Source organism: Gymnodraco acuticeps, unplaced genomic scaffold (assembly GCF_902827175.1).
Source record: "Gymnodraco acuticeps unplaced genomic scaffold, fGymAcu1.1, whole genome shotgun sequence".
Taxonomy (NCBI): Eukaryota; Metazoa; Chordata; class Actinopteri; order Perciformes; family Bathydraconidae; genus Gymnodraco; species Gymnodraco acuticeps.
Genome location: NW_022991949.1, coordinates 1 through 27585, shown reverse-complemented (window position 1 = coordinate 27585; position 27585 = coordinate 1). Strand labels below are relative to the sequence as shown.

At 41.4% G+C, this 27585-nt stretch overlaps 1 protein-coding gene across 2 annotated transcripts; it reads left to right on the top strand.

Annotated features, from left to right (window-relative positions):
- The first annotated feature begins 8979 nt into the window (after nucleotides 1-8979).
- LOC117535939 (interferon-induced, double-stranded RNA-activated protein kinase-like) lies at nucleotides 8980-17380 on the top strand. 2 transcript variants are annotated; one of them, XM_034200610.1, is made up of 13 exons: nucleotides 8980-9228; nucleotides 10329-10455; nucleotides 10574-10647; nucleotides 10725-10871; nucleotides 11022-11142; nucleotides 11779-11846; nucleotides 12479-12569; nucleotides 12698-12747; nucleotides 12836-12923; nucleotides 15394-15452; nucleotides 15538-15657; nucleotides 15752-15892; nucleotides 16364-17380. In XM_034200610.1, exons 1-13 carry the CDS (start codon nucleotides 9128-9130, stop codon nucleotides 16740-16742), a joined length of 1566 nt encoding a protein of 521 aa, XP_034056501.1. In that variant the 5' UTR covers nucleotides 8980-9127; the 3' UTR covers nucleotides 16743-17380. The 2 variants fall into 2 exon arrangements, with proteins under 2 accessions (XP_034056501.1, XP_034056500.1); XM_034200609.1 differs by having other exon boundaries at nucleotides 11010-11142; nucleotides 16364-17377.
- Nucleotides 17381-27585: the final 10205 nt, after the last annotated feature.

Below are 27585 nucleotides of genomic sequence, written 5' to 3'. Positions count from 1 at the left end.
TTATCAAATTATATGAGATAAATAAAAACAATTATTTATTTATTTTATTTTATACATACGTAAATAAATGTTGATTTTAGTTATATTTTATAATTATTTGTAAAACTAATATTACAGGTAAGTCGATGGTCAATAGTCAAGGGTGTAACTTTGGTTTGAAAAGTGGGGGGGGACGTAAAACAAGGGGTCCTCCGTTGTTGTGAGAGTCTGCGAGACCAGAGATGTAGTTCATTGAGCGTTTCACACAAACAAATGTGTTACTTCACAGTTTGAAATGTTACTTATACATTTTATTTTTTTTGACTTGCAAAATTATCTTTTAAATTGACAAACATCATTATGTGTAATTCGTGGCACAATTCAAACGGGATCGAAAGATAATCTTCTCTCTCCATTGACTTCAATACATAATTTTTCCGGAATAAGGTCCCATGGAGGTCCACCGGAAGGGGAGGGACTTAAACATTTTCTCGATTTTATTACATTTCCTGCCTTTCTACAAATATATTAGGGACTATGGTGTTAAAAAGTCCAAGAAAAATGTGTAGTGTATATGATGAGTGTGCAGATGTATCTAGTATCCTATCCATGTGAACCTGTTTTATTTGTTGGTGGACCTCACATCCTCTAGAAGATTTTTTTTTTCTTTAAATTGAAGTTAAATGCATCAATCTGGTGCACTTTGAGGGCAAAATTAAGAGATTTATGGATACAGCTCTCAACACTCATATGAAACAAAACTGTATATATTTAAATGATCAAAAAACCATTAGAATATGCTCACAACCAATAACAAATATTTGATAAACTCCTCTCTCCTATCTTTATCTTACCTTGTACAGCTTTTATTTAAAAAAAACCTTTGCATTAAACAATCAAGCAAGACATTTATTTTTCTGCTGGAGGAAATTAATTGTATTATTTGTATTCAAGGCAATGGCCTTTCCCCCCCCAAGATAATAATACTAATTGATTTATTTTGTTTAGCGCTTTTACAGATGCTCAAAGTCGCTTTACAGAGAGAGTGAAAAGAAAAGAACAACAAATAAATGTATAATTAAAGTCAAATTAAAATCAAGCAATACAAACACGATCACACATTAAAAGCCAGATTGAAGAGGTGAGTTTTTGTAAGTTTTTTGAAGGTGGTGAGGTCAGTGCAGTCTCTGATGGGTTGTGGGAGTGAGTTCCAGAGCGAGGGACAGTGACGGAGAAGGCTCTGCCCCCCCAGGTCCGGTGCTGATGCGAGTGGGGATGAATAGGAGGTTGGCTTCTGATGAGCGGAGGCAGAAGGAAGGGGTGTGGTGGTGGTGGTCTGTGAGGTAGGGGGGGGGGGGGGGGGGCTGGTTGTTGAGGCCGATGAAGATGATGTCTAACACACTTTTTCCTTGCATTTCAGGTGTCTGTCAAATCAACACTGTCAGAGGATGGTACACCACCATCGCCATCACCATCATCATTATCAACTCCACTGTAAGGCACTTTGACTTCACAGCAGGGAGAGACAAATTGGCGCCTTTGTCCTGCAATGTCTGAAAAAGATTTAAGTTAGAAACACAGCTAGAAAGTACCCGCAGCGCATCCTCTGATGTGTCGTTCTAAGTTACTAGAATGTATTCTCGCCTGAATCACATGAAATGGTAATAAACAAAGAAAAAAATGGGCTAATGTTGCTCGGGCAACATTAGCCCGTACCTGTGCACGTCCCTGACAGAGAGAAAGCTGTATTCATGTCTCTCCTTGTATTCCCCTGGGAGTCCCATGAGGCATCATCACAGAGCACGTCTGTGAGTACAAGTTGGTCAATACAATTTACAGATACATCCAACCCTTCCAGAGCTCAGGTATGTTTTCTCAGAGTTGTAAAAATAAATCAGACAGCTAAATGAAATTGAATGTAATGTAATATATGCCTAGCACAATAGAGCGGTGCAGGAAAGACTCTTAACCTGTTAAGCCCCAAGGTCCCCCTCGGCGGGTACTTTTTTTTTCACGACACTGTGTCTCAGGGGATCTTAATATTTAAGAACCTATTACTGTGTTATACCAGATTAACGGGAATAATCTCAGCTAACTGACTATACAAACCATTTTTACCAAAACAAAACACAAGTCTCATAAGAAGCATCTAAATGACCCCTGAGCAAAAAATGCTAACGCACTTTGGCACAGAACTCAAGATAAAAGATACCCTTATTACTTATCGTAGTTGCACATACAAGATATCCGATTAAAGCTGAGGTTACACTGATTATTTAGGTATACATATCATCACTGAGTGATCCGAACTCGCGACAGGGGAAGCAAACACAGACATCACAACACGTACCTTTACGTAACTTTTACGGGAGATCGTCTCACCGTAGCTGTCAATCTGATTAAAAGACGTGTTCAATGGCATTAAAACGAGAAAAAACGTGGCTGAATCGGTTAATCCATAGGTTGATAATGTTTCTGTGGAATATATATTTTTTATTTATAATCCATAATTCAATTTTTATGTAAAAATCGGAGAGTAAAAGTTAGCTGCTAATGGTAGCCACCAGAGTTATTGCAGCTTCCGGTCTTGGGTATGCGGCAGTCTCACACACACACATTACCAAATAAGGAGTATGTGGGAGTTCCCCTTGATTCCATTGGCTCTGACGGTTAGAAAGAGATGTCAATCAGCAAAATCGAGCGAGGGGGGCCAGAGATAGGTCAAATCCACCCAAATGACCCCAGAAATGTTTTTTTTGTTGCTAAATCTCTCTAAAAAAGGTCAATTTCACTTGTTTTGCATCAACCTTGATACAGGGTACTTATTATACGTTGTAGTTTGGATTCCTAAAGCTTTTAGTCTACCATCCCATCATTCAAGGGTGGTTTTCACTATAAGTAATCGGACACAATAATTTACATTTTTTCACTGTGTTCAATCTGAATTTACTTTAGATTCCTGAAATGTTTTGTTCTATGACAGAAAATACATCAGTAATTTCCCCACTGGTGAAGGTTGAAAGCTTGTATGTGTCTAATGCCCCTTTCACACCAACGGTGTTTCAGGGCCGGTTCGGAGCTGGAGCTTGAAAAGCACCGGTTTTTCCTGTTCACACCGCAGCCGCTAATACCTCATTCACACCAACGCAACTCCGGTTCAAGCTCCGTGCTAGAGCTTTTCAGGTTCAGAACCGGTTCTTCGGTTTAGCTCCGGCTGTTTTCACACCGCCCAGAGTCCATCTGGTGCTGCATCATCGTTTGCGTCATGACGTAACCATTTGCGTGCCTGCTTCATAAAGCCAAACCGCGCGGAAACCCCTCACAGCTGACACCGACAACAACAATGGCCGATTGTGCTCCAGCTTCCTCTGTACCTCTTCGGAAGACCAGATTCCCAGTAGGTAGCTGGTCTCTTCAGTGGACCACTGCTATTGTTAAGTTTCTCCATTGTTGTGTACAAACTGGATAAAACGCTGGCTTTTTATTGTTGTTCAGGAGTTGATCCCGCCCCTGCCCCCGCCTCGACGTAAGCATGACGTATGCGGTGCATTTGCTCCAGCCGGACAATTTTTTGGTGCTTGAAACGAATCGGATTCCGGAGCTAAGAGGCTGCTCCGCTGCGGTGTGAACAGGAAAACCCGGTGCTTTTCAAGCTCCAGCTCCGAACCGGCCCTGAAACACCGTTGGTGGACCAAAAAGTTGTCGACCTAGAAAGAAAGCACCGCATACGTCACGCTTACTTCGGAGGCGGGGGCAGGGGCATCAGTTTTAATGTTATACCATAGTAATTTATGCTGCAAAGCTGGGTATTTCGAGCTTGGCGCATGCAGAGGCTAACAGCAGCTAGCTCTAACGCCATCGAATAGGACGTATATGTACCTTCTTTCTCCTACGGAATCGTCGTTGAAGTTGATGATGATTGTAAAGAACTTTTGAATGTAGCATGTAATGACTGTAAAGTTAGTAGTAAAGTCGTCCCATTTCTTCCATTTCGCTTCGACAGAGCAAAACTAAAACGAGTAGCGCTTCAATACAATCGGTCGTTGTTGTCGATGTGAGGGGCTTCCACGCGGTTTGGCTTTATGAAGCAGGCATGCACGCAAACAGTTAGGTCATGACGCAAACAATGACACAATGACGCAGCATCAGCCGGGCTCTGAGCGGTGTGAACAGAGCTGAACCGAAGAACCGGTTCCGAACCAGAAAAGCTCTAGCACGGAGCTAGAACGGGAAAAGCCTTGGTGTGAAAGGGGCATTAGAGATGGTGGTTGCCAGAGGTGTGGACTCGAGTCACATGACTTGGACTCGAGTCAGACTCGAGTCACCAATTTGATGACTTGAGACTCGACTTGACAAAATCACAAAACACTTGTGACTCGACTTGGACTTGAGCCTTCTGACTTGAGGTGACTTGATACTTTAATTCAGAGGTCTCCAACACGCCGATCGCGAGATGCCGTTAGAAGAGAAGACTCCCGTCGGGGAAAGCAGAATCTTCAGCCGCTCCTACTCTTGCTGAGAATCCTTGCAGGCAGCTTTATTTAGCTGGGCCACCATGCGGCCAATCATATGCGAGGACACACTAGGATCATACCATTATGTGAAAGAAGGGTGGGGGGCACAACAGGTGTAGTGGTACAGGCCAGCTGCACAGAGCGGCGGGGAGACGGGGAGCCGGATTTAAATGCAAGCGCATCGGAAAAAGTCAAGAAATTAGAGAAAACCGAAAAAATAAGCAGCATCTGGCTGCATTTGAATGATATTGGAGAAAGCAAAGCTGAGTTCAGGATTTCTAAAATGAAAATAACCTACTTTTTTTTTGTATACCACTTTTTTTGTATACCACACAATTTATTGTCAGAGGTGGGAGAAGTTCAGATCTTGAGTAAAAGTACCAGAGTGTAGGAATACTCGGTTACAATAAAAAGTCCTGCATTCAAAATGTTACTCAAGTAAAAGTACAAAAGTATTAGCATCAAAATATACTAGATAGATTGTGGGTCCCTTATAACATGTCCTACACAGTGGAAATAAACATTCTGGTCACCTTAACATCAGGGATCTTATACATTAACTCCTTCTGAATCAAACCGTCACAGTAGCCTTAACTTACTGATCCCTCTTAAAATAGAAAAAAAACACGTTACTTTACCAGCAGAGAGAAAATGTATTATTAATGTGACTAATAAAGAGCAGTTTGATTATTAAGTATTATTCTGTAAAGTATAGATGTCATTACATTTGGTGAAAAGCACATAATGACTTGTTTATGACTCGTTTTGTCAAAGTTTAGGACTTGGACTTGAACTTGCCCATCCTGACTTGAGACTTGACTCGAACTTGAGCGCAAAGACTTGAGACTTGACTCAGACTTGCAAAACAATGACTTGGTCCCACCTCTGGTGGTTGCTAACAAATGACTACATAAACTACTAGACTTTATGACGCGGACATGAGTCCTCCTTCAGCTAAGCGGAGGTGACACTAAGCAAAAATCACATTGCGTTTGTTGAGGATGCCCTTGCTGCTCACATTTGGATGGGCCTACGAAAATACAACATCACTGCACCACTTTATGCTCTATTGTTTATTTAGCCCAGCCAAACCTTTTCTTACTGCTGGCAGTGAGAGCTGTACAATGAAAAATCAGATTCCCTTTATTCATCCAACAGAGGGGAAATGTAATTTGTTACAGCAGGTAAAGAGCCAAAGGTAGCTGAATATGAATTAAGAAGTGAATCGTAAAAATATGAAAGATAAAGTAGAAATTACACATCTTATTAAATACGAATCCATTAGTGACAGTTTTGAGATAGCAGCCAGTTGATAGTATTAAAAGTAAAATATGTAAGAACTTTATTGCCAAAAGAACAAACTGTGAATTAAGTGTATCTACAAACATAAGCCATGAAACAGAACTTGAAGCCAAAACTTCATTTACTTCACTATAGCATGACTTGCTAATCTTTCCCTATGAGTTATATTAATATAACATCAGGCAATTCTGTGTTTTTATTATTTCCCAAAAGGTGGGGAACACATGATCGAAAAGTGGACATATTTGCTCTGGGGTTGATATACTTGGAACTCCTGTGGAAAGTCTCTCCTGGCCATGAAGGAGGAGAGGTGAAGTTTACAGACAAAGACTTGCCACCACAATGTTACTATAATTTGTCGACTTTTCTCTTCTTGTATTTATATGCAACATTCAACTCAATTGTTGAATTATTCATAACTATGTTCTTTCATCCTTTTATCACTGCATGAATGCCAGGTTTTAAAACATGCAAGAAAACAGATTCTCCCGACAGACTTTTCACGGGCCTTCCAAGAAGAGGTATATTACAATGTTTGTAACAATCAGCTTATATTTTAAGCCTAGTTACCATTGAAAAAAGGTCGGGAGCTACTGTGGTAATGTAACCAGGCAAAGAGAGTGGCTGATACATTAAGAGTGTCCTCTAAAATAATAAAGTCCCCCCCCCCCAAACTAAAACCTAGACAGAGTCAGTATGGCATCACAAACAAACACAATTATATCTGGAGTAATTCTCAGGCATTGTCCAACTTCAAATGCAGTCTTCTTGTTAAGGCTGAATAATCCAAACGAAAGCAAAAATAATAAGTCCAAAGTCACTTCACAAAAAAAGGTAATCCAGTTCAAACGAGAACACTGCCAGTTGAGGATAAAACTCCAAAAAGAAGGGACTCACCGGCCGCCGAAAAAGGGAAATAATATTCCTTTTAACTCTTGTGATGTCAGTCTTTGCTGCTCCTCAGGCTCTTTGGATGTCAATGTTCCTAAAGCCCATACAGTATCCCCAACCTCCCTCCAAACCTTTTATTTTCCTCCCAAACAAACAATTCCCTCTGCCTTTGTTCCCTTTGGCCCCGGCTTTTCCTCACCTGTATCCAAATGCACACCTGAGTAGCACACCAGATCTCAGTTAAAGGTATTATTTTTTGCAGAACCTAATCATCAAGGAAATGCTGCATGAGAAGCCAGAGGAGCGACCTAACGCAAGTGATCTGAAGGCACAGCTGGACAAGTTGGCTCAGACACAACATGTGCCCCCGAAAAGTGCAACTGTGTGATTATCACGAATTGTGACAAGTCTTATGAGGGTAATGGGATCTGTCTGTCGTCTGAAGAAAATATTTGATATACTGTTTATATGATGTTATTAATATTCATTGATGAATGGTTAATGGACTGCACTTAAATAGTGATGTATTCAGCTTAGCACTGTCCTGTCTGCACTTACAGGAGTTCAAATCATTCACCATGCAAATAAAAAATGATGGGTTTAATAATCAAAGATTGGAATGTGAAATCCAATGTTATCATAATTTTAGTAACTCAGATATTTCACATCTGTCCAGCTGTTTTAAATAATCATGTGCTGATTATTTCTGTGTCAACAGTTGACATTTTATGTAATGCTGGGAATGGTTTATACATACTACATACTTTGTTTTGTACTAAATATGTTAAGTTTGAGAAGTTAGCCAAAACAAACAGCATCTTTTTTGTATTGCTATATTTTATAATCTTTCACGAAAGACTTCCCTTTTGTTTTTAAATGAGATATTACATCTATTTAGTTTGAACAAATAATCATGTCCTGACTAATTACTTTGGCAGTATGCATCCCAAAAGTATATACAACATCTCTATAGTGTTTGATTGATGGTGTGACACATTTCAAGGGCTCTAACATCATCATGATTTGAGTTGTAGCAGGGTAATGTGGACTCATTCCTATATGACCATGAACATGTGTGTGAAAGGGGTCTTTATGGGGGTATTTCGTGCAATAAGTAGCACGTTCCTTTTATGTAGTTTACATGTTAAACTTGAACGTCATCAAAGGCTTTTAGCACAATCAACTGCATACCATTGAGGTCCCGGTGACCTTTTTTCAGTGCTAAGTCAACTGTGTTGAGTTGTTGTGTTAGCTGCATGTTCTGAAATGTTCTCCATGGTTGGAGAACTGTCACTACTACCAAGATGATAACTTGGTCAAGTCAGCATTGTAAAGCTCCCACCAGAACCTGGCATTTCTATAATTTGTTACAATTACACACATATTAGTTTAGGAAAAGCTGCACCTACATGCTCCACCAGCTCCACCAAATAATTTCACACTGGCCCAAGTATAGGTTCCTTAGTGTTGCACATTACAAATCAAAGCCTTGCCAATACAAATGTTAACATCACAATCGCACACACACATTTAACCACCATCTATATATTTGTCATTCGGCTGACAACTTCCCAAACCTGCCTAACCTGTGCCCAGCCCCAGAGCCAGGCACTGGGCATGGTCGTTGTGGCTATGGCAAGAGTCATACTGAGACAGTGGGTGCATAAACCAAAAAATAAACCCTGTGTGTCAGGGATTGTGTCAGCAGTCTTGTGTAAGTTAGGTTAAAACATTTGTACGAGTGGTGCCAAGTTTGGGGTTTTTGGTGTCTTTAATAAACAGTGACATTCCATAAATCAATAGACATTAATTCAAGAGTAAAGTATGTCGGAAAGCAGATGTCAGGTTAGAATAAATACAATGAGAGTATAGCCTATAATGAAATAAAATATCTAAACATAAAATACAAACTGTAGTGCCGAGAGATAGGGAGTCGGAGGCGGTGCAAAAGTGAACTTTATTGCGGAGCAGAAAAGGACATGTTGCTGGCTTGCAGTCCGAGTAGACAAGAGAGTGAAGTCAGGAGGGCACACAACATATAGTAAACACCTAACATGTCCGTGTGGGAACAATACTCCCAACTGTAGTGCCATGTATGAATTATGTCCCAGTGTATTAATAGGCGGTCACCACAAAACGATCAAATCCAAAACATCAATGTACCTACTGTAAATCAGGTGCCACATTAAAAAATATATAACAGTGTATGTTTTGTTGTTTGTCTGGATTTATGTAGGGCCAATCAGTATTGTCAAGTCGCAACGTTATGACGTTTACTGTCATATCAGGAAATCGAAACTTAGTTGTATCCAAATTCAGTTGAATCGAAGCAGCAAGGATATACGCGGGACCAAACTGGGAAAACCTAGAGCTGCTGTGAGCGGTGTACTTTGATCCTATCGTTTTACGTAATTCAAGATTACAGTCTGACGTGTTTTAAAATGGAAAGTGCTGTTTACAAACTGAACGAATATGCGAAGAAACCAAGTGTTTTACTTATATATGAGGACCTTGGCTCTGTTGGCCCAGACCACGATAAAACGTAAGTTTAATAACATTCCTTTTACCCGTGATTTATGCTTAAGCCTTCCTGTGTAGCTATATTATTCGGTCGGAACGGTAGTGGGAGTGGTTCAATATCAACATTATTGGACTTCTCACAGACAAAAACAGCTTTTCCTAGAGGACACATGGTTAATCAGAAAACTCCTTAAAGAATCATTAAACTACTTTTTAGTTGGTCTACATTGGGAAGATACCATAAACTAAATACAGAATAAAGTACATATAGGCCTATCAAAGCCCTGCATGTTCATAATACAGTAGGCCTATACTTACACTTTTCACTCACACAGGGATCGGTCATTTTCTGGGTGTGATTACTTCCTCATAATGTATGTGTAACCTTTGTTTATAACAAATGGCCTAAATTATAAATTAACAAATCTTCATTATAAAAAAATCGTAAATGAAATGCACATTATTTTACTTTACTGAGCTTCTTAAGGGGTTGTTGATTTTACAATGTCCCAAGTGCAAAGTAATCAACCTCTTCAAGAACAATAAACTAATTTACTTGTAAAATACTCAATAAAGTCATGACATATGTGAGGACGTACTGTATACATAATATGTATTTCCTTTTTGTAAAGCACTTTGAATTGCCTTGTGTTGAAAGGTGCTATACAAATAAACTTGCCTTACAATGAAAATAAACTGCACCCTTGGGCTTCTTGAGAGAAGTAGGCCTACAGACAAGTCAAAAGATGCACTTACTGTATAGGCTATGTTGATAAAAAATAATGAAAGGATCACTACATCAATCGATATATATATATATATATATATATATTTGTAATTGACTGTATTTCCCTGAAGTAATTTTCCTCCTGATAGTAGCCAATTAAATTGAGATCATTTTAAAGCAGTAGCATATATTTTTAATGGGACAATAATGTATGCCTAACTTACTCTACTCCATGTAGAGTAAGTTAGGAATACATTATTGCTCACAATTAACAACATGGATGGTTACTAGAGGCTTACTATTATATTGTGCAGAATCAACTGATTGAATGCATCCCAACCCCACCAACATTATTTCAAGTCTGCCTGAATAACATAATTATAATTGCTCTACAGATTCACCCAGAGGGTGGTCCTGAATGGTAAAGTCTATCCTGAGGGTGTGGGGAAGACGAAAAAGGAAGCCAAGCAAGATGCTGCTAAAAATGCCCTGAGAGACGCACATCAGGAGGGCGCACATCAGGTATGAGTTGCGATTTTTCGTCCTCTATTTTTAACAAGCCCCTTTTATTAAAGGTAAAATACCAATCATAGGCCTAAACATATGCTGTAGGGTGTGACACAGCATTTTTGTTCTCCAGTCTGCAGTTGAGAATTACAACCCTACATCAGCTCAACAAAAGAAGGAACCAAATCAAAATGATTCTGATATATGGTGAGTAAATCACAAAGCCAGTGCAATGTTTTATTTTCTTGTCTTCATCTGTGTTAAATGTATCTTGTTTATTACAGTAATAAGACAAGAAGCCTCAGTGTCAACTCTCAGGACAACAGCTCTGAACAGAATTTCATTGGATTAGTTGACCACTACTGTCAGAAAAAAAACCGCTGCCATTCATTCATCGAAGACAGAAGATGGGGACCAGCCCACGAGCCTCAGTCAGTATGAACCTCAACCTCTGTAACCTGAATAGACACTAAAGTCACTCTATGCTAACTCTTCATTGATTTCCTGTTCTAAACAACATTCAAACGTTAAAGTAATGAACTAAACTCCTCCTTTTAAAAAAAACACAGATTTTCCTACAGATTAATAATCGAGCACAAGGAGTATCCAGTGGCTGAGGGAAGGACTGCCAAGGAAGCCAAACAAAAGGCAGCTAAACTCGCCTGGGATGCCCTTCAAGAGCAGTCAGACTGGGACAGCAAGGTATTTTATATTGTGTACTTCTTTAAACCCTCAATTTAAGTTTAATAGCTCCACTCCACAATATAATATAATATATATTATAAAATAGTTTAATACAACGGTGATAGCAAGGTGTACTTAACTGGCAGCTAAGGGTAGTTAAGCAGAACATTTGTGGTTTAATTTCCCTTAAGCTGCATTCACATGGTACTCAATTTTCTCTTTGCTCACCGCGAAGTTGGGCACAGATCTTTGCAGTGAAAACAGTTAGTTAAGTTTATTTTATGCTGTGTCATCAGGTTGGTTGTGTGTCAACAGTTTAGCAGTAAATGAGGTTATAGTTGAAATCATTTTAACTTTGAGCGCATCGCTCAAAACAATTTACGGGTGGTGCTCGATGCCGAGGGGAGCTCTTCCTCCTGGTGTGGCGGCACTGCCCCTTCCATAGAAACACAACGGCAACATCAGTGAAGAGACTTTTTACCGCTGGTGCTGTGAAAGCAGCTTAATGCTCTCAGAGACCATATACAAGTCAGCCCTTTACATTAAACATACAAGCAAGGCATTTCATTGTTTCTGTTTGATGGATTTAATTGATAGCCCCTTTTCTTCTGATAATGTCTAATATTATGTCAAACACCTTCTCTTTCATTTTAGGTGTCCGTCAGATCAACAGTGTCTGAAGGTCGTGCAACGCCTGTGTTGTCAACGCCATCAACTCCCCTGTAAAGCATTTACTACGAATTCACACCTGGGAGTGGCAAAGTGCTGACTGTGGCAAGCGTTCATGCAGTTACAAAGCTGCGCGTGCCGCTCCTACCTCAGCCACATTAAAAGTTGGGGATAGTTTAACTTTGTGCGGGCTAGTGTGGCTGGAATTTTCAGGCAGCAAACCCTAATGTGTTGATCTAAAACAAAATGGAGGATGCATTTTCAGTTCAAATCGGAATTATTATCCACTTAGTAGGGGCTTGGACTGTGGAGAGGGTCCCAGTTCCCCTCCTGGGCCATGCTCTGGTCCCCTTTAGCAAGACACCGGACTTCCCCCCCACTCCCCATTGCTCCCCGGGAGCTCTACAATCCTAGTACTTAGATGGGTTTAATGCAGAGGTGACATTTCACTTTGTGTGCTGTGTGACTATTACATATGGTTTCATCCTCCTCTTCTATATCTATTAGTGACACATAGTGACAGAAATAAATAGCCACACAACTGCAGAAACCTTTAATTATTGCTGCAAGAGGCACTTCGCTGCTCCCCTGTGTGAATTTTGTATTATTGCCATTGGTATGAAAGCAGAACATGGAGTTAAATACCAAGAAGGCTTTACTCATGTCCCTCCTTGTATTCCCCTAGGGGTTCGTATAAGGCATCATCACAAAGAAAGTCGACGAGCACAAGTCACTCAATAACAATTGAGGATTCATTAAACCCTTCCCAAGCTCAGGTCTGTTTTCCCGCCATCTGACCGTGGTGACATTAAATAATAAACATTATATTGTAAATGGCTCCAAGAGGTACATTATTTGATTTGGAACATCCTACATTCTAACAATTATCTGGTTTTTTGTGTAGATGCCCTTGGAGTCTGAAAATGATACCCCAACCAGGTTGTCAAATTCACTGTAAGGCACTTATTTACTCTAGTATTGAAACAGATTGTATAGCTTAACGCTGGACAGCTCTAACAATGCCTCTCATTATGTTCCTTAGAGAGTCTATTGCATCGTCACCAAGCATGTCCACAGGTACAAGTGGCTCTGGAATATTCACCGATTCATCAAACTCTTCCAACGATAAGGTATGTTCTTTATACCACAATATTTTTTGATAAGATGTTATTATCTTACAAGACAGACATAACAAGTTAAACAGCAATACACCGCACAACTAATGCTGGAACACATGCATGCACATGGCCTTGCATCAGTACATGGTTTTAATCTAAAACATATATATTTTGTTGTTATTATTTATTTTGTTTAATTTGTTTCCCTACTCTTGATGGATTCTCCATATTGGTCCCACTACACTGTTTAGCTGGAGTCAGAGCTACATCTATGTTCAATATCTCAGAGTGTATTTCCAAGTACATTCCAGAGGGCCTTAACAGCTGAGAATAGATGACCATACCGAATTTACAAGGGTGCACACCTCCCCTCAAATCTATACCAGCATAAGCCTGAGAGGGTTTGATTCACCCTTAAGTGTAAAGGGGGTGATGTATACTCTGCAGTATTTTATAACACATTTGGACAGTGATACTGAGTTCCAAAGGTTTTCCCGCTTGCTTCTTTGTACTTCTACCCCACTACATCCAGAGCAGGGTTTCCGTTAGCCGGTAATTACCGGTTTTTAGCTGGTAAAATTTATTAAAAACCGGTAAATTCAAAACCTGCCGGTCAAAATGTCTGGTAATAATTAGGGATGCTCCGATAGATCGGCCGCCGGTCATTATCGGCCGATATTCACTCTTAATAGTTTGATCGGTGCTCTCTATAAAGGCCGATCAGGAGATCTGATCGATATGGACATAAACGAGAGTGAAGTATAACCGGACACGCGAGAGAGATCAGATCAGCTGCTGAGTCTGACCGAGACACGCAGCTCTGCATAATCACCTGAAGCCCCGCCCTCTGTTTAGCGTGCTGCAGGAGCTGCATGAGAAACTGACGGGCTGTCAGAGAGAGCGGGAGGGAGAGGGGAAAAGAGAGGATCCGTTTCTCCCGTGTTATTATTCAAAGTTGATGTAAACTTTTGAATAATGTACGTTATCTACTACAAGTAGTTAGTTTGAATGTAATAATTATGCTGTTTGTTGTTTGTGGAATAATTTATTGAAAAATGAAGCTGCATTTTTCGATCTGTTACGATTATAACCTGAAGCAATATAAAAATGAGCCCCGTGAACTGAGTTTTAAACATCAGCATATCTGCTCATAGTCCGGTAATTACCTGCTAACGGAAACTCTGCAACACAACTCTTATTATTATTATTGAAATATGACCGGTAAGTTTCAAATTTGTCCGGTAAAATAAATTCTGCCCGGACATTTGACCGGCGAGAAAAAATCCTAGCGGAAACCCTGATCCAGAGGTGTCAGGTTGGGGGTTATCAGGACCCAAACGCAGAATGAGGAGAAGGGGTGCAAAGTATAACAAAAAGCGAGCTTTATTTAACAAAAGCTGTTGACAATGAACAAACAAGAAGAAACCTAAAATCCATAAACCGGTAGGACAAGGAAGCATCCAGACAAAAACCGACAGGGACAATGTCAGGGATGGGGGAAAATCAGGACCCAAATGCAGAATGAGGAGAAGGTACAAGGTATAATGAAAGCGAGCTTTAATTAACAAAAAGCTGTTGACGATGAACAAACAACAAAAAACCTAAAATCCATAAATCCGTAGCTTGAGGAACATAAGGACAAAAACCGAGTAGGGACCAACATGAAGCGTGACATGAAAGACGACCATCAGACATGGAGCACAGCGGAAGACGAGACTAAATACACAGAAGGCTAATCACAGGACAAGATACAGCTGGGCAGGGGAGGCAGAAACACAAGGGCAACAGGTGAACACAATGAGACAATCAGACACAGGAAGGCAAACACAGGAAGGAAGGACACAGGGAGAACAGAACTTCAAAAATAAAATCAGAGTCTAAAAACACAAAACTAAAATCATGACAAAAGGTAAAAGTGTACTTTTACTCCACTACATTAATTTTATGTATTACCTTTAGTTACTTTACATATTTGAATTAATAATATGACATTTAAACAACACTTAAATCAGACTTTAGTTCCACCTGGAGTGAATTCACAAGCTACCCTGCAGTATACAAAGTCATTCAAACTAGCTGCACCTTTACCAGCTTTGAGAACACTCTAATCAGAATCAGAATGCAGCAATGATTATTATTAAAACATATAATATATACTATTCTGAAATGGGCCAATTTGCACATTGAGTACTTTTACTTTAGGTACTTTAAGTATATGTTCATGCTAATACTTTTAGTTGAGTGACATTTTGAATGCAGGACTTTTACTTGTAACAGAGTACTCCTACACTCTAGTAAGTACTTCTACTTTTACTTAGGTACAAGATAAGAGTACTTCTCCCACCTCTGTCAGAATCTGTGAAAAACTGAAAGCTGCTTACTTTATATGTGTAGAGGGCAAACATAATAATAGTGTTATTATTAAAGAGTATACAACAATGAGAGCAGGGAATGTTGACTCTATTTGATTTTGTCCTCTAAGCATCCTGTCAAAGACAAGAACATAGGAAATACTGAAAATCAGACATCCACCCTTTCAAAGTAAGAAAATAACCAACAATCTCTCCCAACAATTGTTGTACAATCAAGTACCCTTTTGCCTGAACAAAAGTGTTGATCTCGACAGGTTTACTTCAGAATTTGATATCATGGAGCGTCTTGGAAGGGGAGCCTATGGTTATGTTTACGAAGCAAGACACAAACTGCTGAAGAAGTGTTTTGCTGTAAAGATTGTCCGCAGTAACGAGTAAGTATGCAGTAGTGCAGATCAACTGTGCATTATGCAGTATGTATGCAAATACTTTGTTTACTGATTCCATTGTTTTTCTCTTTTGGATCAGGAAAGCTCTTCGAGAGGTGGGGACACTGTCAGACCTTCTCCACTGTAACATCGTCAGATACTACACATGTTGGCTGGAGGATTCAGGATACCAAGGTCACATTACAGCTGGAAACTCAGATGGCAGTTTCAGCTCTTCCCAGTGAGTCCCATACAGTAACCCTAATCAGGCTATAGACAGCATGCAGAGCATATCTTTGATTCCAGGTTGGGCCACGATTACCTGCACATGGCTCTCAACTTCTAAGGGAGGCTGTGGCGTAGTGGATAGTGCGTTGGTGTTGGGATCAGAGGAGCACAGGTTCAAACCCCACTGCAGTCAGCATGTCGTTGTGTCCCTGAGACACTTCACCCCAAATTGCTCCTGTGGGGATTGCACACAGTATTGAGTATGTAAGTCGCTTTGGATAAAAGCGTCTAACAGGTGACATGTCATGTAATATAACTTGGAGATGGGTGAGCCTTAACCGCTGTATGTCCACAGGTCAGAGCTGTAAAGAGTTTCTAGCCATTCACAGGGACTATCAAGCTTGGATTAAAACATACCGAGAAGAAGTGACTTCATCAAAAGAATAGTAATATTATCATGTTTCTCGTCTCTCTCTTTTCTTAGGTCTATAGAAGATCCATCAGCAAAGTACCTCTATATTCAGATGGAGTTATGCAAAACAAAAACACTTACAAAGTGGATAGAAGAGAAGAACACTCAGTCTCTGCAAGACTCCAAGAGAAGACAAGAAAGTGTAACCATTGCTCAGCAAATAGTCAGTGGAGTCGAATATATTCACTGCAAGGGACACTTCCACAGGGACCTTAAGGTAAGTCTGCCGTGCATATCTGAGGGAAATGTTGATATACCTACAGTATATTACATTACATGTCACTTGTTAGACACTTTAACGCAAAGCGACTTACATAATTTCAATACTGTGGGCAATCCCCACACAGGAGCAATTTGGGTTGTCTTGCCCAACGACATAGCGGAATGCTGACTGCTGCAGGATTTAACGAGTCCCCCCCGATCCGAAGATCAGCGCACTCACTTTAGGTGTTTGGGCATTTTATATGCTTCATGAAAGCCTCAGATCATACAATTATTGAATAGGATTGAGTACGCTTCAATTATTTGTATTAGATTATCATATTATGAAACGTGAGTGATAATAATAAAGTGAAAACATTGAAGAATAATGGTACGTAGGATTTTCTCTTTGTGCTTTGAAATCAACTACACAAACATTATTAGGCTGTTAATTGATCAATAGACCCTTACCTATTTGCTGCCCAAGGCAAGATTTGAGCTGGCGCCGATATGAAAAAGATCTTTATACAATTAAATAATCAAAGAATCCTTGAAATATGGCCATAACAAACCACAGCCAATACAAATGTAACTTGTTTATTTTATTTTTGTTGTTCATTAATAGTGGTGAGAATGCAGGACCTCTACCTCCTGTCTCAGAGCCTCTCCTCTCTCTCCCCTCTCTCCCCCTCCTGTGAAGCAGTAAACAACAATTTTAAAGTCTATCTTATCTTATGTTACCTAGTTCAGTCAGACAACTCACGTGTTCCTTTAACATGTTTATTAGAAGCAGCATATAGTTGAGTTTGGCGACTAGGCTCGGGCATCATCACTCCATAGATATACATAGCACGATGAGTGATGATTAAATAACTAACCCCCGAGCCTACAGGTGGAAGCTGGGGTGGTGGTGGGGCAGGCAAGCAGCAGCAACATGAAACACAGCAGCAGGAACATGAACGCAGCAATAGCAAGTGAACACAGCAGTGGCAGCAGGCAAGCAGCAGCGACGTAGAGGTAGCTGCGGCAATAGCAGCAGCAAGCAATGCATGGAGAGAGATCTGGCAGGTTAAATAGAGCGGCATATTAAGGAGACTCTGTTTGGTTGGTTGTAGAGTGGCAAGGGGCGTTATGTATGAATGCAGCATAAGTGCTCGAGTTGACTGCCTGAACTAGCTCGCAGGCTTCGCCCCATTTCAGTCAGACAACTCACGTGTCCTTTAACATGTTTATTAGAAGCAGCATATAGTTGAGTTTGGCGACTAGGCTCGGGCCTCATCACTCCACAGATATACATAGCACGATGAGTGATGATTAAATAACTAACCCCCAAAACTGCATGGAGATTAGATACTATCCCCCAAAACTGCGTAGCCCGAGCCTGACGCTGGTGATGTAAGACTGATAAGTAGAGGGCCTGGCGAGCTGCCATGTGGCCATTCCCCCTAAACACAGCGGCTTTAAGGGGAATATACTACTAAGTGAGACTGCTATGTGTAGGCCTGAGGAATAGCCCAGAGCCGATTCTTCCCTGAGCACAGCGGCTTGGAGAGGAATATACTACCTATATACACTACCTAGTGACTGCTATGTGAAGGCCCGGGAACAGCCCGAAAAGCCATCCCCATTAAGCACCACGGCTTTGAGGGGAATATACTACCTAGTGACTGCTATGTGAAGGCCCGGGAACAGCCCGAAAAGCCATCCCCCCTTAAGCACCGCGGCTTTGAGGGGAATATACTACCTATCAAGACTGCTGTATCTAGGTCTTTGAGGCAGCGACAATGAGCTTTCCCCCCCTAGCATGCAGCTATGAGGGGAATATACTATAATGAAATAAATATAATCTAACCCAGCAACCACCTGGTATGCAATAACAGAATTCTACAGATATACATATTTGAACGTTTACTCATCATCGAGTAGTGCAAGAGCTCATGGTTGTTTGTGCTGAAAGGATCTCATTCATGTGAGGCATGATATAGCGCTGGTGGGCAGAAGATGACCGACGGCCCAGGATACTCAGGGTTGAGGTAGGCGGATATAGAGCTGCGGTTGTGGCTGTGCAGATTCTTAAACAGTGGGAATAGCGATCTGGGGGCAGATCGCAGCTTAGGCAGAGATCGCGCAGCTTGGAGGAGAACCCTCTTCGTTGGGTTTGCAGCCATCAAATAAACATGGGTGCCGACCCATGTGTCAGAGGGCAATGATGCGAGAAGTTCAGCATGGAAGATAAAGGACAAAGAAAACAGTGTTAGTTTTAGCAATGATTATTCGGGGTTCCTTGACTCCCCAGACAGAACTGTCAGACATTGAATGTTTCAAAACTGTGTATATTTGATCTCCAACGTTAATTCAGTAAGGGTGAGATTATGCTGAGGATTAAAAGGTGAGAGGTCTGTGTATATTCGCCACCTGAGAAACCAATAGAAAGCTGTAACAACTGCATCTGACGTTTATCAATGTATAGTGAAACCCCTTTGCCAGTCTTTATCATTGCGTGGAGGACGTGCCTTCTTAAGGCCCTTGAGGAGCAAATTAATGAACTCTAGCGTGGCTTAATACTTAGCACTTGAAGATTGCAGGATTCGAATGAAAATACAATTATATATATTGCATGAACGACTATTATATCTATTGCACAAGTACACAGAGGAGGGACAGAAGAAGATAAAGTACCAAGCTGAATTGTAATCTTTGAATCATGCTCTTGGTTGGAGGCAGAATATGGGAAATCCTTGAGGGGCTTGACGTGTAGATCCAGAGTCATTTGGTTGAACGAAGGGCATGGCAAGCTGGTGGGGCAAACCACTCATTGTGAAATCCCCCGAACCAGCAGAAGGTGCAGCATCTGTAAGTAACTAGAGAGGATCTGAGGACACCGCAAGGTCATTATAAAAGAATGAACATAACATTGCACTCGTCGCAGAGGGGCTAAGGACCAAAGATCTGAGCAATAACCATCTCTAAGATTGCATTCATGCCGAATAGGCCGCGTATTTACACCAGACACAAGTGTATTACATCGTTTCATTTGCAGAAGGTTGGGTTTGCGTTCACCCAGGCAACTTCAAATAGACTATGAACTGTAAACTAAAGTCATTGTACGGAGATGCTTTTTCAACAATTGGCAGGACATCAAGCAGATAAAATGCAGATCCCAGCAATTCCTACAGTAGCCTGCATCATGGAGCATTGGCAGGTTATTTTCATACTGCTGTTAATCTGGAGAGTGCATCAGCAAACTCTGCGGCCGGCGCATAGGATTATAAATCAGACAACGTGCATTAAAAACATTATAACACAAAATGCGACGTTATGCAGTGAGGAGGTTTCACCGATGACAGGTGGCTCTGATGAGATTGTACCACTGCCTTTTCTCTGTACACAGGGGACCAGTGAGGTAAGCAGTCACCAGAATGAATGCATGACCCTATAGGTTACTGGATGTTGCACACAGCATAGATAGCAAAACAAGCGATGATGCACAAATAGTTGTTTCCCATGTTTTGATGCGGACTGCGTCACACCAGCAATGAACCTCTCTGGAGTTTACTAGCGAGCGACCCGAGACCACCTCTTTTAGCGGAGCAGAGGTATCGGACTGCTTCCACACCAATCCAACGAACCGCATCAAGGGGTTAACGCTACAGGGACCGATTCAATAGTACTAACCAAGCAGGTGTGAACGTGACCTAAGACTATGGTGCCTTAAGGTTTGGACAGAAAGGCTAGCGCTTGTTCCTTATAAATATAAAACATCTCTTTTAGAGAGACTACCAGTGGGAGACCATAATTGAAGACAGTAATCAGTATTGAATGTATTACAAGTCTAATATGTAGTATAACGTGGAGCACTTTGAACATTTGGAAAGGCGCTAAATAAATAACATGAATTGTAATTTTGGCTGTTCTATGGCACACTATCGAGAATGATACCGATAATTCTAGACGTGTGGAAGGGCTTCCAGTTCCTGTTCTGAAAGAGGTAGGCCTAGCTGTTGAAAAGTTTTATCTGGGAAAGTTAACTAGGAAATGGTTAAAAGATGGACACCAAGGGGTGCTTGCAGGTGTTGCAGAGAATCCAGCATACTGCTTCTGATGAGGTGTCAAAGAAACGTGGGCTACTATGGAAACCAAATGCACATTTGATTGTAAAACCTTAAAATATATATGCCACAGAAGGCATATGGGATGTCTGCTTTCCCTGCCATGTCATCTACAGAGCAAAGAAACGGGAAAATCTTTTGTAGTTATTAATACTCTTAACAGAATAATCGTGAGGAACTAACGGCTCAAGAAACGTTGCTAGAATAATTCCTCCTAGCACTAGGCTAGGGGCCTGTCGTGTTTTTAAACGTTTAAATAGCAGCACGTGTAATACTCCTGGCTCCTTCAGTGCAAACTTCAGTCTTGAGTGCAGGTTTCAACAGACATGGGTCCCTGGGAGCCAGCCTAACCTGCTAAGAAACCTTGATTTAAGCCTGTGATAAGGTCATTTGACGAACATCTGTGATTAGAAAGAGCTTGGAAACGATTTGCAGCATGTGGCCTCCTGAGGCACACCCAGCGAGGGGCAGAATATTGCAGGTAGAGCTTAATTCCTGTAAGGAAAAACTCTTCTTTGGTAGGTGATTAAATATACATGGCCGCTTGGCAGAGAATGATTCATGGTATTCATAGAAAAGACACTGTAGGAGAGATTGAAGTCTAAAATGATGGTCAAAAATGTATCGAGCTTCCCTTCATATTCCCGTGATGGAAATGATTAATTTATTTCCATTTTTAATTTCATTGATTTATAGTAGTATAAATACTTATACACATACAACTTCTGTATAATTGCCTCAAATATGACTTACTGCAGGCCAAATATTTCCATAATAAAACATTGCTTATGCAGAATAGTATTATATACCTGCCAAGATGCGATTCCTAAGGAATTGCTGCTGCAGGGGGCAGGAAGCTAGAACTCGTGGCTGGATCTGGGACTCCAATTCCCAAAATCCTCGGGAGTGTGACGTCAGTGGCACAAGTGGTTGAACGCGGAAGTAGAAACATTTGTTTACATGCAGGCAGAGGAAATCGAGTTTGTTCACGGGAATATATCGTGCAATTAAAGGCTTCAAGCGCTGATTTTACTTCGAGAAGGTAGGACAGGGAGGCAGGTACTTTGGGAATGCCGGGGTCAGCTTGCTCCTGCCTTTTTTTGGTGTTTAATTACCCGCCGACCGAGAGACTCTTAGCTGACACACAAGAAAGGGGTTGTTACCGGAGCTGGCGTAGAACTCGGGACTTCCTCTGGCCCAAAGGATATTAAAAGCTACTCCAGATGAGTACGGAAGGGACACCTGAATGTGTGTCGTGCGGCAGCTGTGGCTCGTTCCAGCGGCGTCTGAACCATGCTCTGAGCTAGCCTGTGTTTCGGGAATGAGGCATTTCTTACGGCTTCTTGCGTATGATGATTCGGTTCCAGAGTCGGAGATTGCAATAGACATTTGCAAGGACAGCACCGGCAGGCAAGCAGCAGCAACATGAAACACAGCAGCAGGAACATGAACGCAGCAATAGCAAGTGAACGCAGCAGGCAAGCAGCAGCGACGTAGAGGTAGCTGCGGCAATAGCAGCAGCAAGCAATGCATGGAGAGAGATCTGCAGGTTAATTAGAGTGGCATATTAAGGAGACTCTGTTTGGTTGGTTGTAGAGTGGCAAGGGGCGTTATGTATGAATGCAGCATAAGTGCTCGAGTTGACTGCCTGAACTAGCTCGCAGGCTTCGCCTCATTTAACATCTTTATTATTATATTCATGCATATTTTGCTAATCACTCCCATTTTAAACTGTATTTTTTGTACTGTCCTATAGTATACATTGGAATGATTTCATACCGGTTATTATCCATCCATCCATCTTCTCCCGCTTATCCGTGGTCGGGTCGCGGGGGTAGCAGTTCCAGCAGAGAGCCCCAAACTTTCTTTTCCCTGGCGACATCAACCAGCTCTGACTGGGGGATCCCAAGGCGCTCCCAGGCCAGCGAAGAGATATAATCCCTCCACCTGGTCCTAGGTCTACCCCTTGGTCTCTTCCCAGCTGGACGTGCCTGGAACACCTCCCTAGGGAGGCGCCCAGGTGGCATCCTAACTAGGTGCCCGAACCACCTCAACTGACTCCTTTCGACGCGAAGGAGGAGCGGCTCAACTCCGAGTCCCTCCCTGATGACCGAACTTCTCACCTTATCCCTAAGGGAGACACCAGCCACCCTGCGGAGAAAACCCATCTCGGTCGCTTGTATCCGCGATCTCGTTCTTTCGGTCATGACCCATCCTTCATGACCATAGGTGAGGGTAGGAACGAAAATGGCCCGGTAGACAGAGAGCTTTGCCTTCTGGCTCAGCTCCCTTTTCGTCACAACGGTGCGGTAAAGCGACTGCAGTACCGCTCCCGCTGCTCCGTTTCTCCGGCCCATCTCACGCTCCATTGTTCCCTCACTCGAGAACAAGACCCCCGAGATACTTGAACTCCTTCACTTGGGGTAAGGACTCATTCCCTACTTGGAGTGGACAGTCCATCGGTTTCCTGCTGAGAACCATGGCCTCAGATTTAGAGGTGCTGATCCTCATCCCAGCCGCTTCACACTCGGTTGCGAACCGATCCAGTGAGTGCTGAAGGTCGCAGACCGATGAAGCCATTAGAACCACATCATCTGCAAAAAGCAGTGGTGCAATCCTTAGTCCACCGAACTGCAGACCCCCTCCCCCATGACTACGCCTCGAAATCCGATCCATGTATATTACAAACAGGATTGGTGACAAAGCGCAGCCCTGGCGGAGGCCAACCCTCACCGGAAATGGGTCCGACTTACTGCCGAGGACCCGGACACAGCTCTCGCTTTGGGAGTACAGAGATTGGATGGCCCTGAGTAGAGACCCCCTCACCCCATACTCCCGCAGCACCTCCCACAGTAACTCCCTGGGAACTCGGTCATACGCCTTCTCCAAGTCTACAAAACACATGTAGACCGGATAAGCGTACTCCCAGGATCCTTGCGAGAGTAAAAAGCTGATCCGTCGTTCCACGACCAGGACGGAATCCACATTGTTCCTCCTCAATCTGAGGTTCGACAATCGGCCTGGCCCTCCTTTCGAGTACCTTAGAGTAAACTTTCCCGGGGAGGCTGAGTAGTGTGATGCCTCTGTAATTGGCACACACCCTCTGATCCCCCTTTTTGAAAAGGGGAACCACCACCCCGGTCTGCCACTCCTTCGGTACTGTTTCCGACTTCCACGCAACGTTGATGAGACGTGTCAACCATGACAGTCCCTCAACACCCAGAGCCTTCAGCATTTCCGGGCGGATCTCATCCACCCCCGGGGCTTTGCTACTGTTATTATCTATTCTGTTATTTTTGTATAACTATATTAAATAGATAAAGGTGTACTTTGGAAATACTTGTTCACTTTAATGGTGACCAAAACGTTTGGGAACCACTGAGATAACTCAGACTAAAGTGAACTATCTAAACAGCCAGAGAGTCCTTTACCTCACTGAGCTGTAGTTATCTGAGCCTCTCCTGGCTCAACAGGAGAGGACTCAATTCAATTCAATAGCTTTATTAGTATTTCCATAATTACATACAGTATTGCTAAAGCTCTGTATAGTTGCAACATCCATACACAAATACATATTTGAAACAACCTGCTAAATTCTGAACACAAGTGTTGGGGAAATAATTCCAAGGCCCATAACTGTGACCCAGTTTATCAGTTCATCATACTGTCCTGACTGAGCACAGGCACCTGTAACCTTGGCTACTGTGCTCTCAGTGTTTTGTCTCCCTGTTCCTGCCTGTTGGCGTCAGCTGATGGAGGTGTGATGATTCTATCTTGTTATGTTGATTATTCTCTCAGTGTGAGGTAAAAACTTCTTTGCAGCAATGTTGAGCGCATCATCAAATGAGGGAAACTGGATTCGCCTGTCAATACACTGATATTTATTGAGAGACAGACAATTACACACGGCCGGGAGATCATCCTAGTTTCACACTGTCCTTGTGCTCCACCAAGGTAATCTCTGAACCAAAAGACACAAAACATCTAACCAACACGAGGAGAGGCGGGCTCCCAGAAAGCCCGCGTATAATCAATAGCCGATGCGAGACAATGGTCTGCTTGTCTCAAAGAGATGCTGCCAGGTCAACCCCCCACGGACATAGGAGAAGCGTTTGACCTGTGACCTCAACATCACAGAGGAGTCTCTGACTGACTACAAGCAGATGTTTGCAGTATCACAGATTCTATAAAACAATAAGAAACTCTATAAACAGATCAGATGAAAATATTCTCTTACAGATTCACTCTTTTTATCAATCTATTGATAACCAATTAACATTAGTCTAAGAATATTTCAGTCAATACTTAAAATCAATAAGCGTCTTCAGAGTTGGGTGGGCTCAGATACATTCATTACATTAAAAAATAGAACAAGATTGAAAACATTTCAATCACCCTGATTGAACACAGTCAATCATAATAAAAATCATCTCTCTTCAGTGCTTGGCATCTTTTGTCAAAAGGCACAATAATAAACACATGAAATACAACAATATTATAGCAAAATATATGTTTCAAAAATAAGATCTTTTATCATTTATCACTCAGTTAATCTCATTCATCAAACACAAATTCTAAATCATCTTACATCTCAAAGATTTACTTTAAGGCAATTACTTATTAAAACACAATTAGAATTTAGGATTTATAATAAATCCAATTGAGGTATAAATCAGAATCATGAGAGATCCAGCTAAGGTTCCTAGTGAAGGTATAAATTCACAGTGATGAATCGATCAATCTGTAATCTGTAAAGTTACAGTGTCCTCAATCTTTAACATTACTTTACGTTTACTTCATTACGCTTTATTCAAGAGTAAGGCATGATATTTAATTAATTACATTACTTCAACTATCAATCATTATGTCATTTCAAAATCTGAAGGGAAAACTAAACAATTCTCAAAATGTTTAACAATCTGAAGAATCAAACATTTTATTGTATAACGACCTGAAAAGGAAAAAATCAAAACATCTGTTCTTTATTCAGAGCATCAACTGTAATCAATATCAAAACATCTGTTCTTTATTCAGAGCATCAACTGTAATCAATATCAAAACATCTGTTTTACCTGGTAATGATTAAGGATAGTAACATTGTCTGTTATAATATTAGAAATATCTTATTGTTCAATACCTTATAAATCTGAAAATATCAATTAATTAATTAGTTTAGTGTGAAAGTGTAATCTGATAAAATATATTTATCACCACTATTTAACACATATCTGTTCATTGGGAATACAAAAACAATCATTAATTGTACATCTGTAATCATCTGGTCATTCAATTCAAATGTTATCTTTGTACGAGAGCTAGAAGACATGTTTTCCTCCTCTCTTTTATGACACAGAATGTCTGGTGTGTAAAGGCATCCTGATACTGTAGATTAGCACTGAGGTGCTGATTGGCTCAAAACTCTTCTTCATCAGAGCGCCATAACTCAATTATCTGTAGATTAGCACTGAGGTGCTGATTGGCTCAAAACTCTTCTTCATCAGAGCGCCATATCTCAATCCCCCCCAATTGCTCTGCTTTGTGGCTCAATTCAGTGAGCACTTTATGATCTCCCAGTGAAACAGAGGCTCATCTGCCTGCATTCCTTCTGCCATCTGCTTGAGAGCAGTGCACCTGCCTATTCCAAGTGGCACATCCGGATGCCCCCCCCCGTGATGGGAGAGGTTATGAAAACATCTGCTCCTCCAATGAAACATGGAAACCTTGTATGAAGCCTCTGAAGCCATCGCTCGTCCTGCGAGCGAAAATGAAGAAGCATCCCATCTCATCAGAAAGTTGAAGATTAGAATCCTCTCATCTCGAACGACCTCCTTGCCCGTGGATAAGTTGCTCTCTGCAGCCGCAGATGTGATCCTCTCTCTCTGACCCTTGGCCTTCAGAGCTGTCCTAGTTATTGGGTTAACACTTGATAGGGATGTTTTCCTGAGTGCAGACAACTCAAGGTAATGGATTAGCACATTATCATTCAATTACAAAAATAGGATAGGCCCCCTCAGAATGATTTGGGAGCCTTCCTGAGACATGCACATTATAAATGTAAGGTTTGTGTTAGTCATTTAACATGCAAGAATCATATACTCATCAGTCCAAGCAGAGAAATGTTATTTTAAGTTAAATGTGAGCTAGTCCCTGTGGAATAACCCTTTCTCAATGATTATAAATGTTATATTAATTCCCATTTACCGTTTGATCAAGGATTAGTTTATCAGAAGTACATTTCCTCTTCCATAAAACATAGGTTTGAGAAATGAATGTTCCAATATGAAATCAATTTCTCAATTTCTCAATATAATTTGACTCTTCCCTCTCTTTCTTACATATTGTCACATATGAAATAATAACTCAGGAGTCTATTTAAGCATGGTATTGTCTATATAAGCTATTAATCGAGAAAACTCAGAGTGAGTATGCAACTCGCAAATATCTCTCCTCCTTCCTATCCCTCTTTACTCACTTTCCCATCTCTTTCTCTCTTATTTCTGTTAGATATGAAGGAAAAACATACAAGTCCATGTAAGCATCTGAGTTACCACCGTTACCAAACGGTGTGCCGCGGCACACTGGTGTGCCGTGAGGCAAATCCGGGTGTGCCGTGGGATTTTGTGACAACCATACATTATTTTTTCAATATATAACTACACAAAAATAATCATTTATTTTCAATTTACTATATCAGTACTTTGTAGGTTTATGTACGTAATCTGCGCGACTTGCGCGTCCACATCTCCACGTGCAGTGCTGCCTAAACATGGCTGAGTCAGCGATAACTATCGAGGGGTGGAGGTATGCCCATTATTTTTATATCACGCAGTCTATTCTTCTTCTCTGTCTTCCGGTTGTTGCCTGTATTAAATGACAAATACACACTACCGCCATGGATTTGATATGAACGAGGCGGCAGTTAGC

Excerpts from the sequence above, each read along its gene's own strand:
- LOC117535939 (XM_034200609.1), top strand. The coding sequence starts at position 9,128 with ATGGAAAGTGCTGTTTACAAACTGAACGAATATGCGAAGAAACCAAGT. Across the intron at positions 10,872-11,009 it reads GGACCAGCCCACGAGCCTCA|ATTTTCCTACAGATTAATAA; the intron begins GTCAGTATGAAC and ends AAAAAAACACAG. Across the intron at positions 11,847-12,478 it reads TCAACGCCATCAACTCCCCT|GGGTTCGTATAAGGCATCAT; the intron begins GTAAAGCATTTA and ends GTATTCCCCTAG.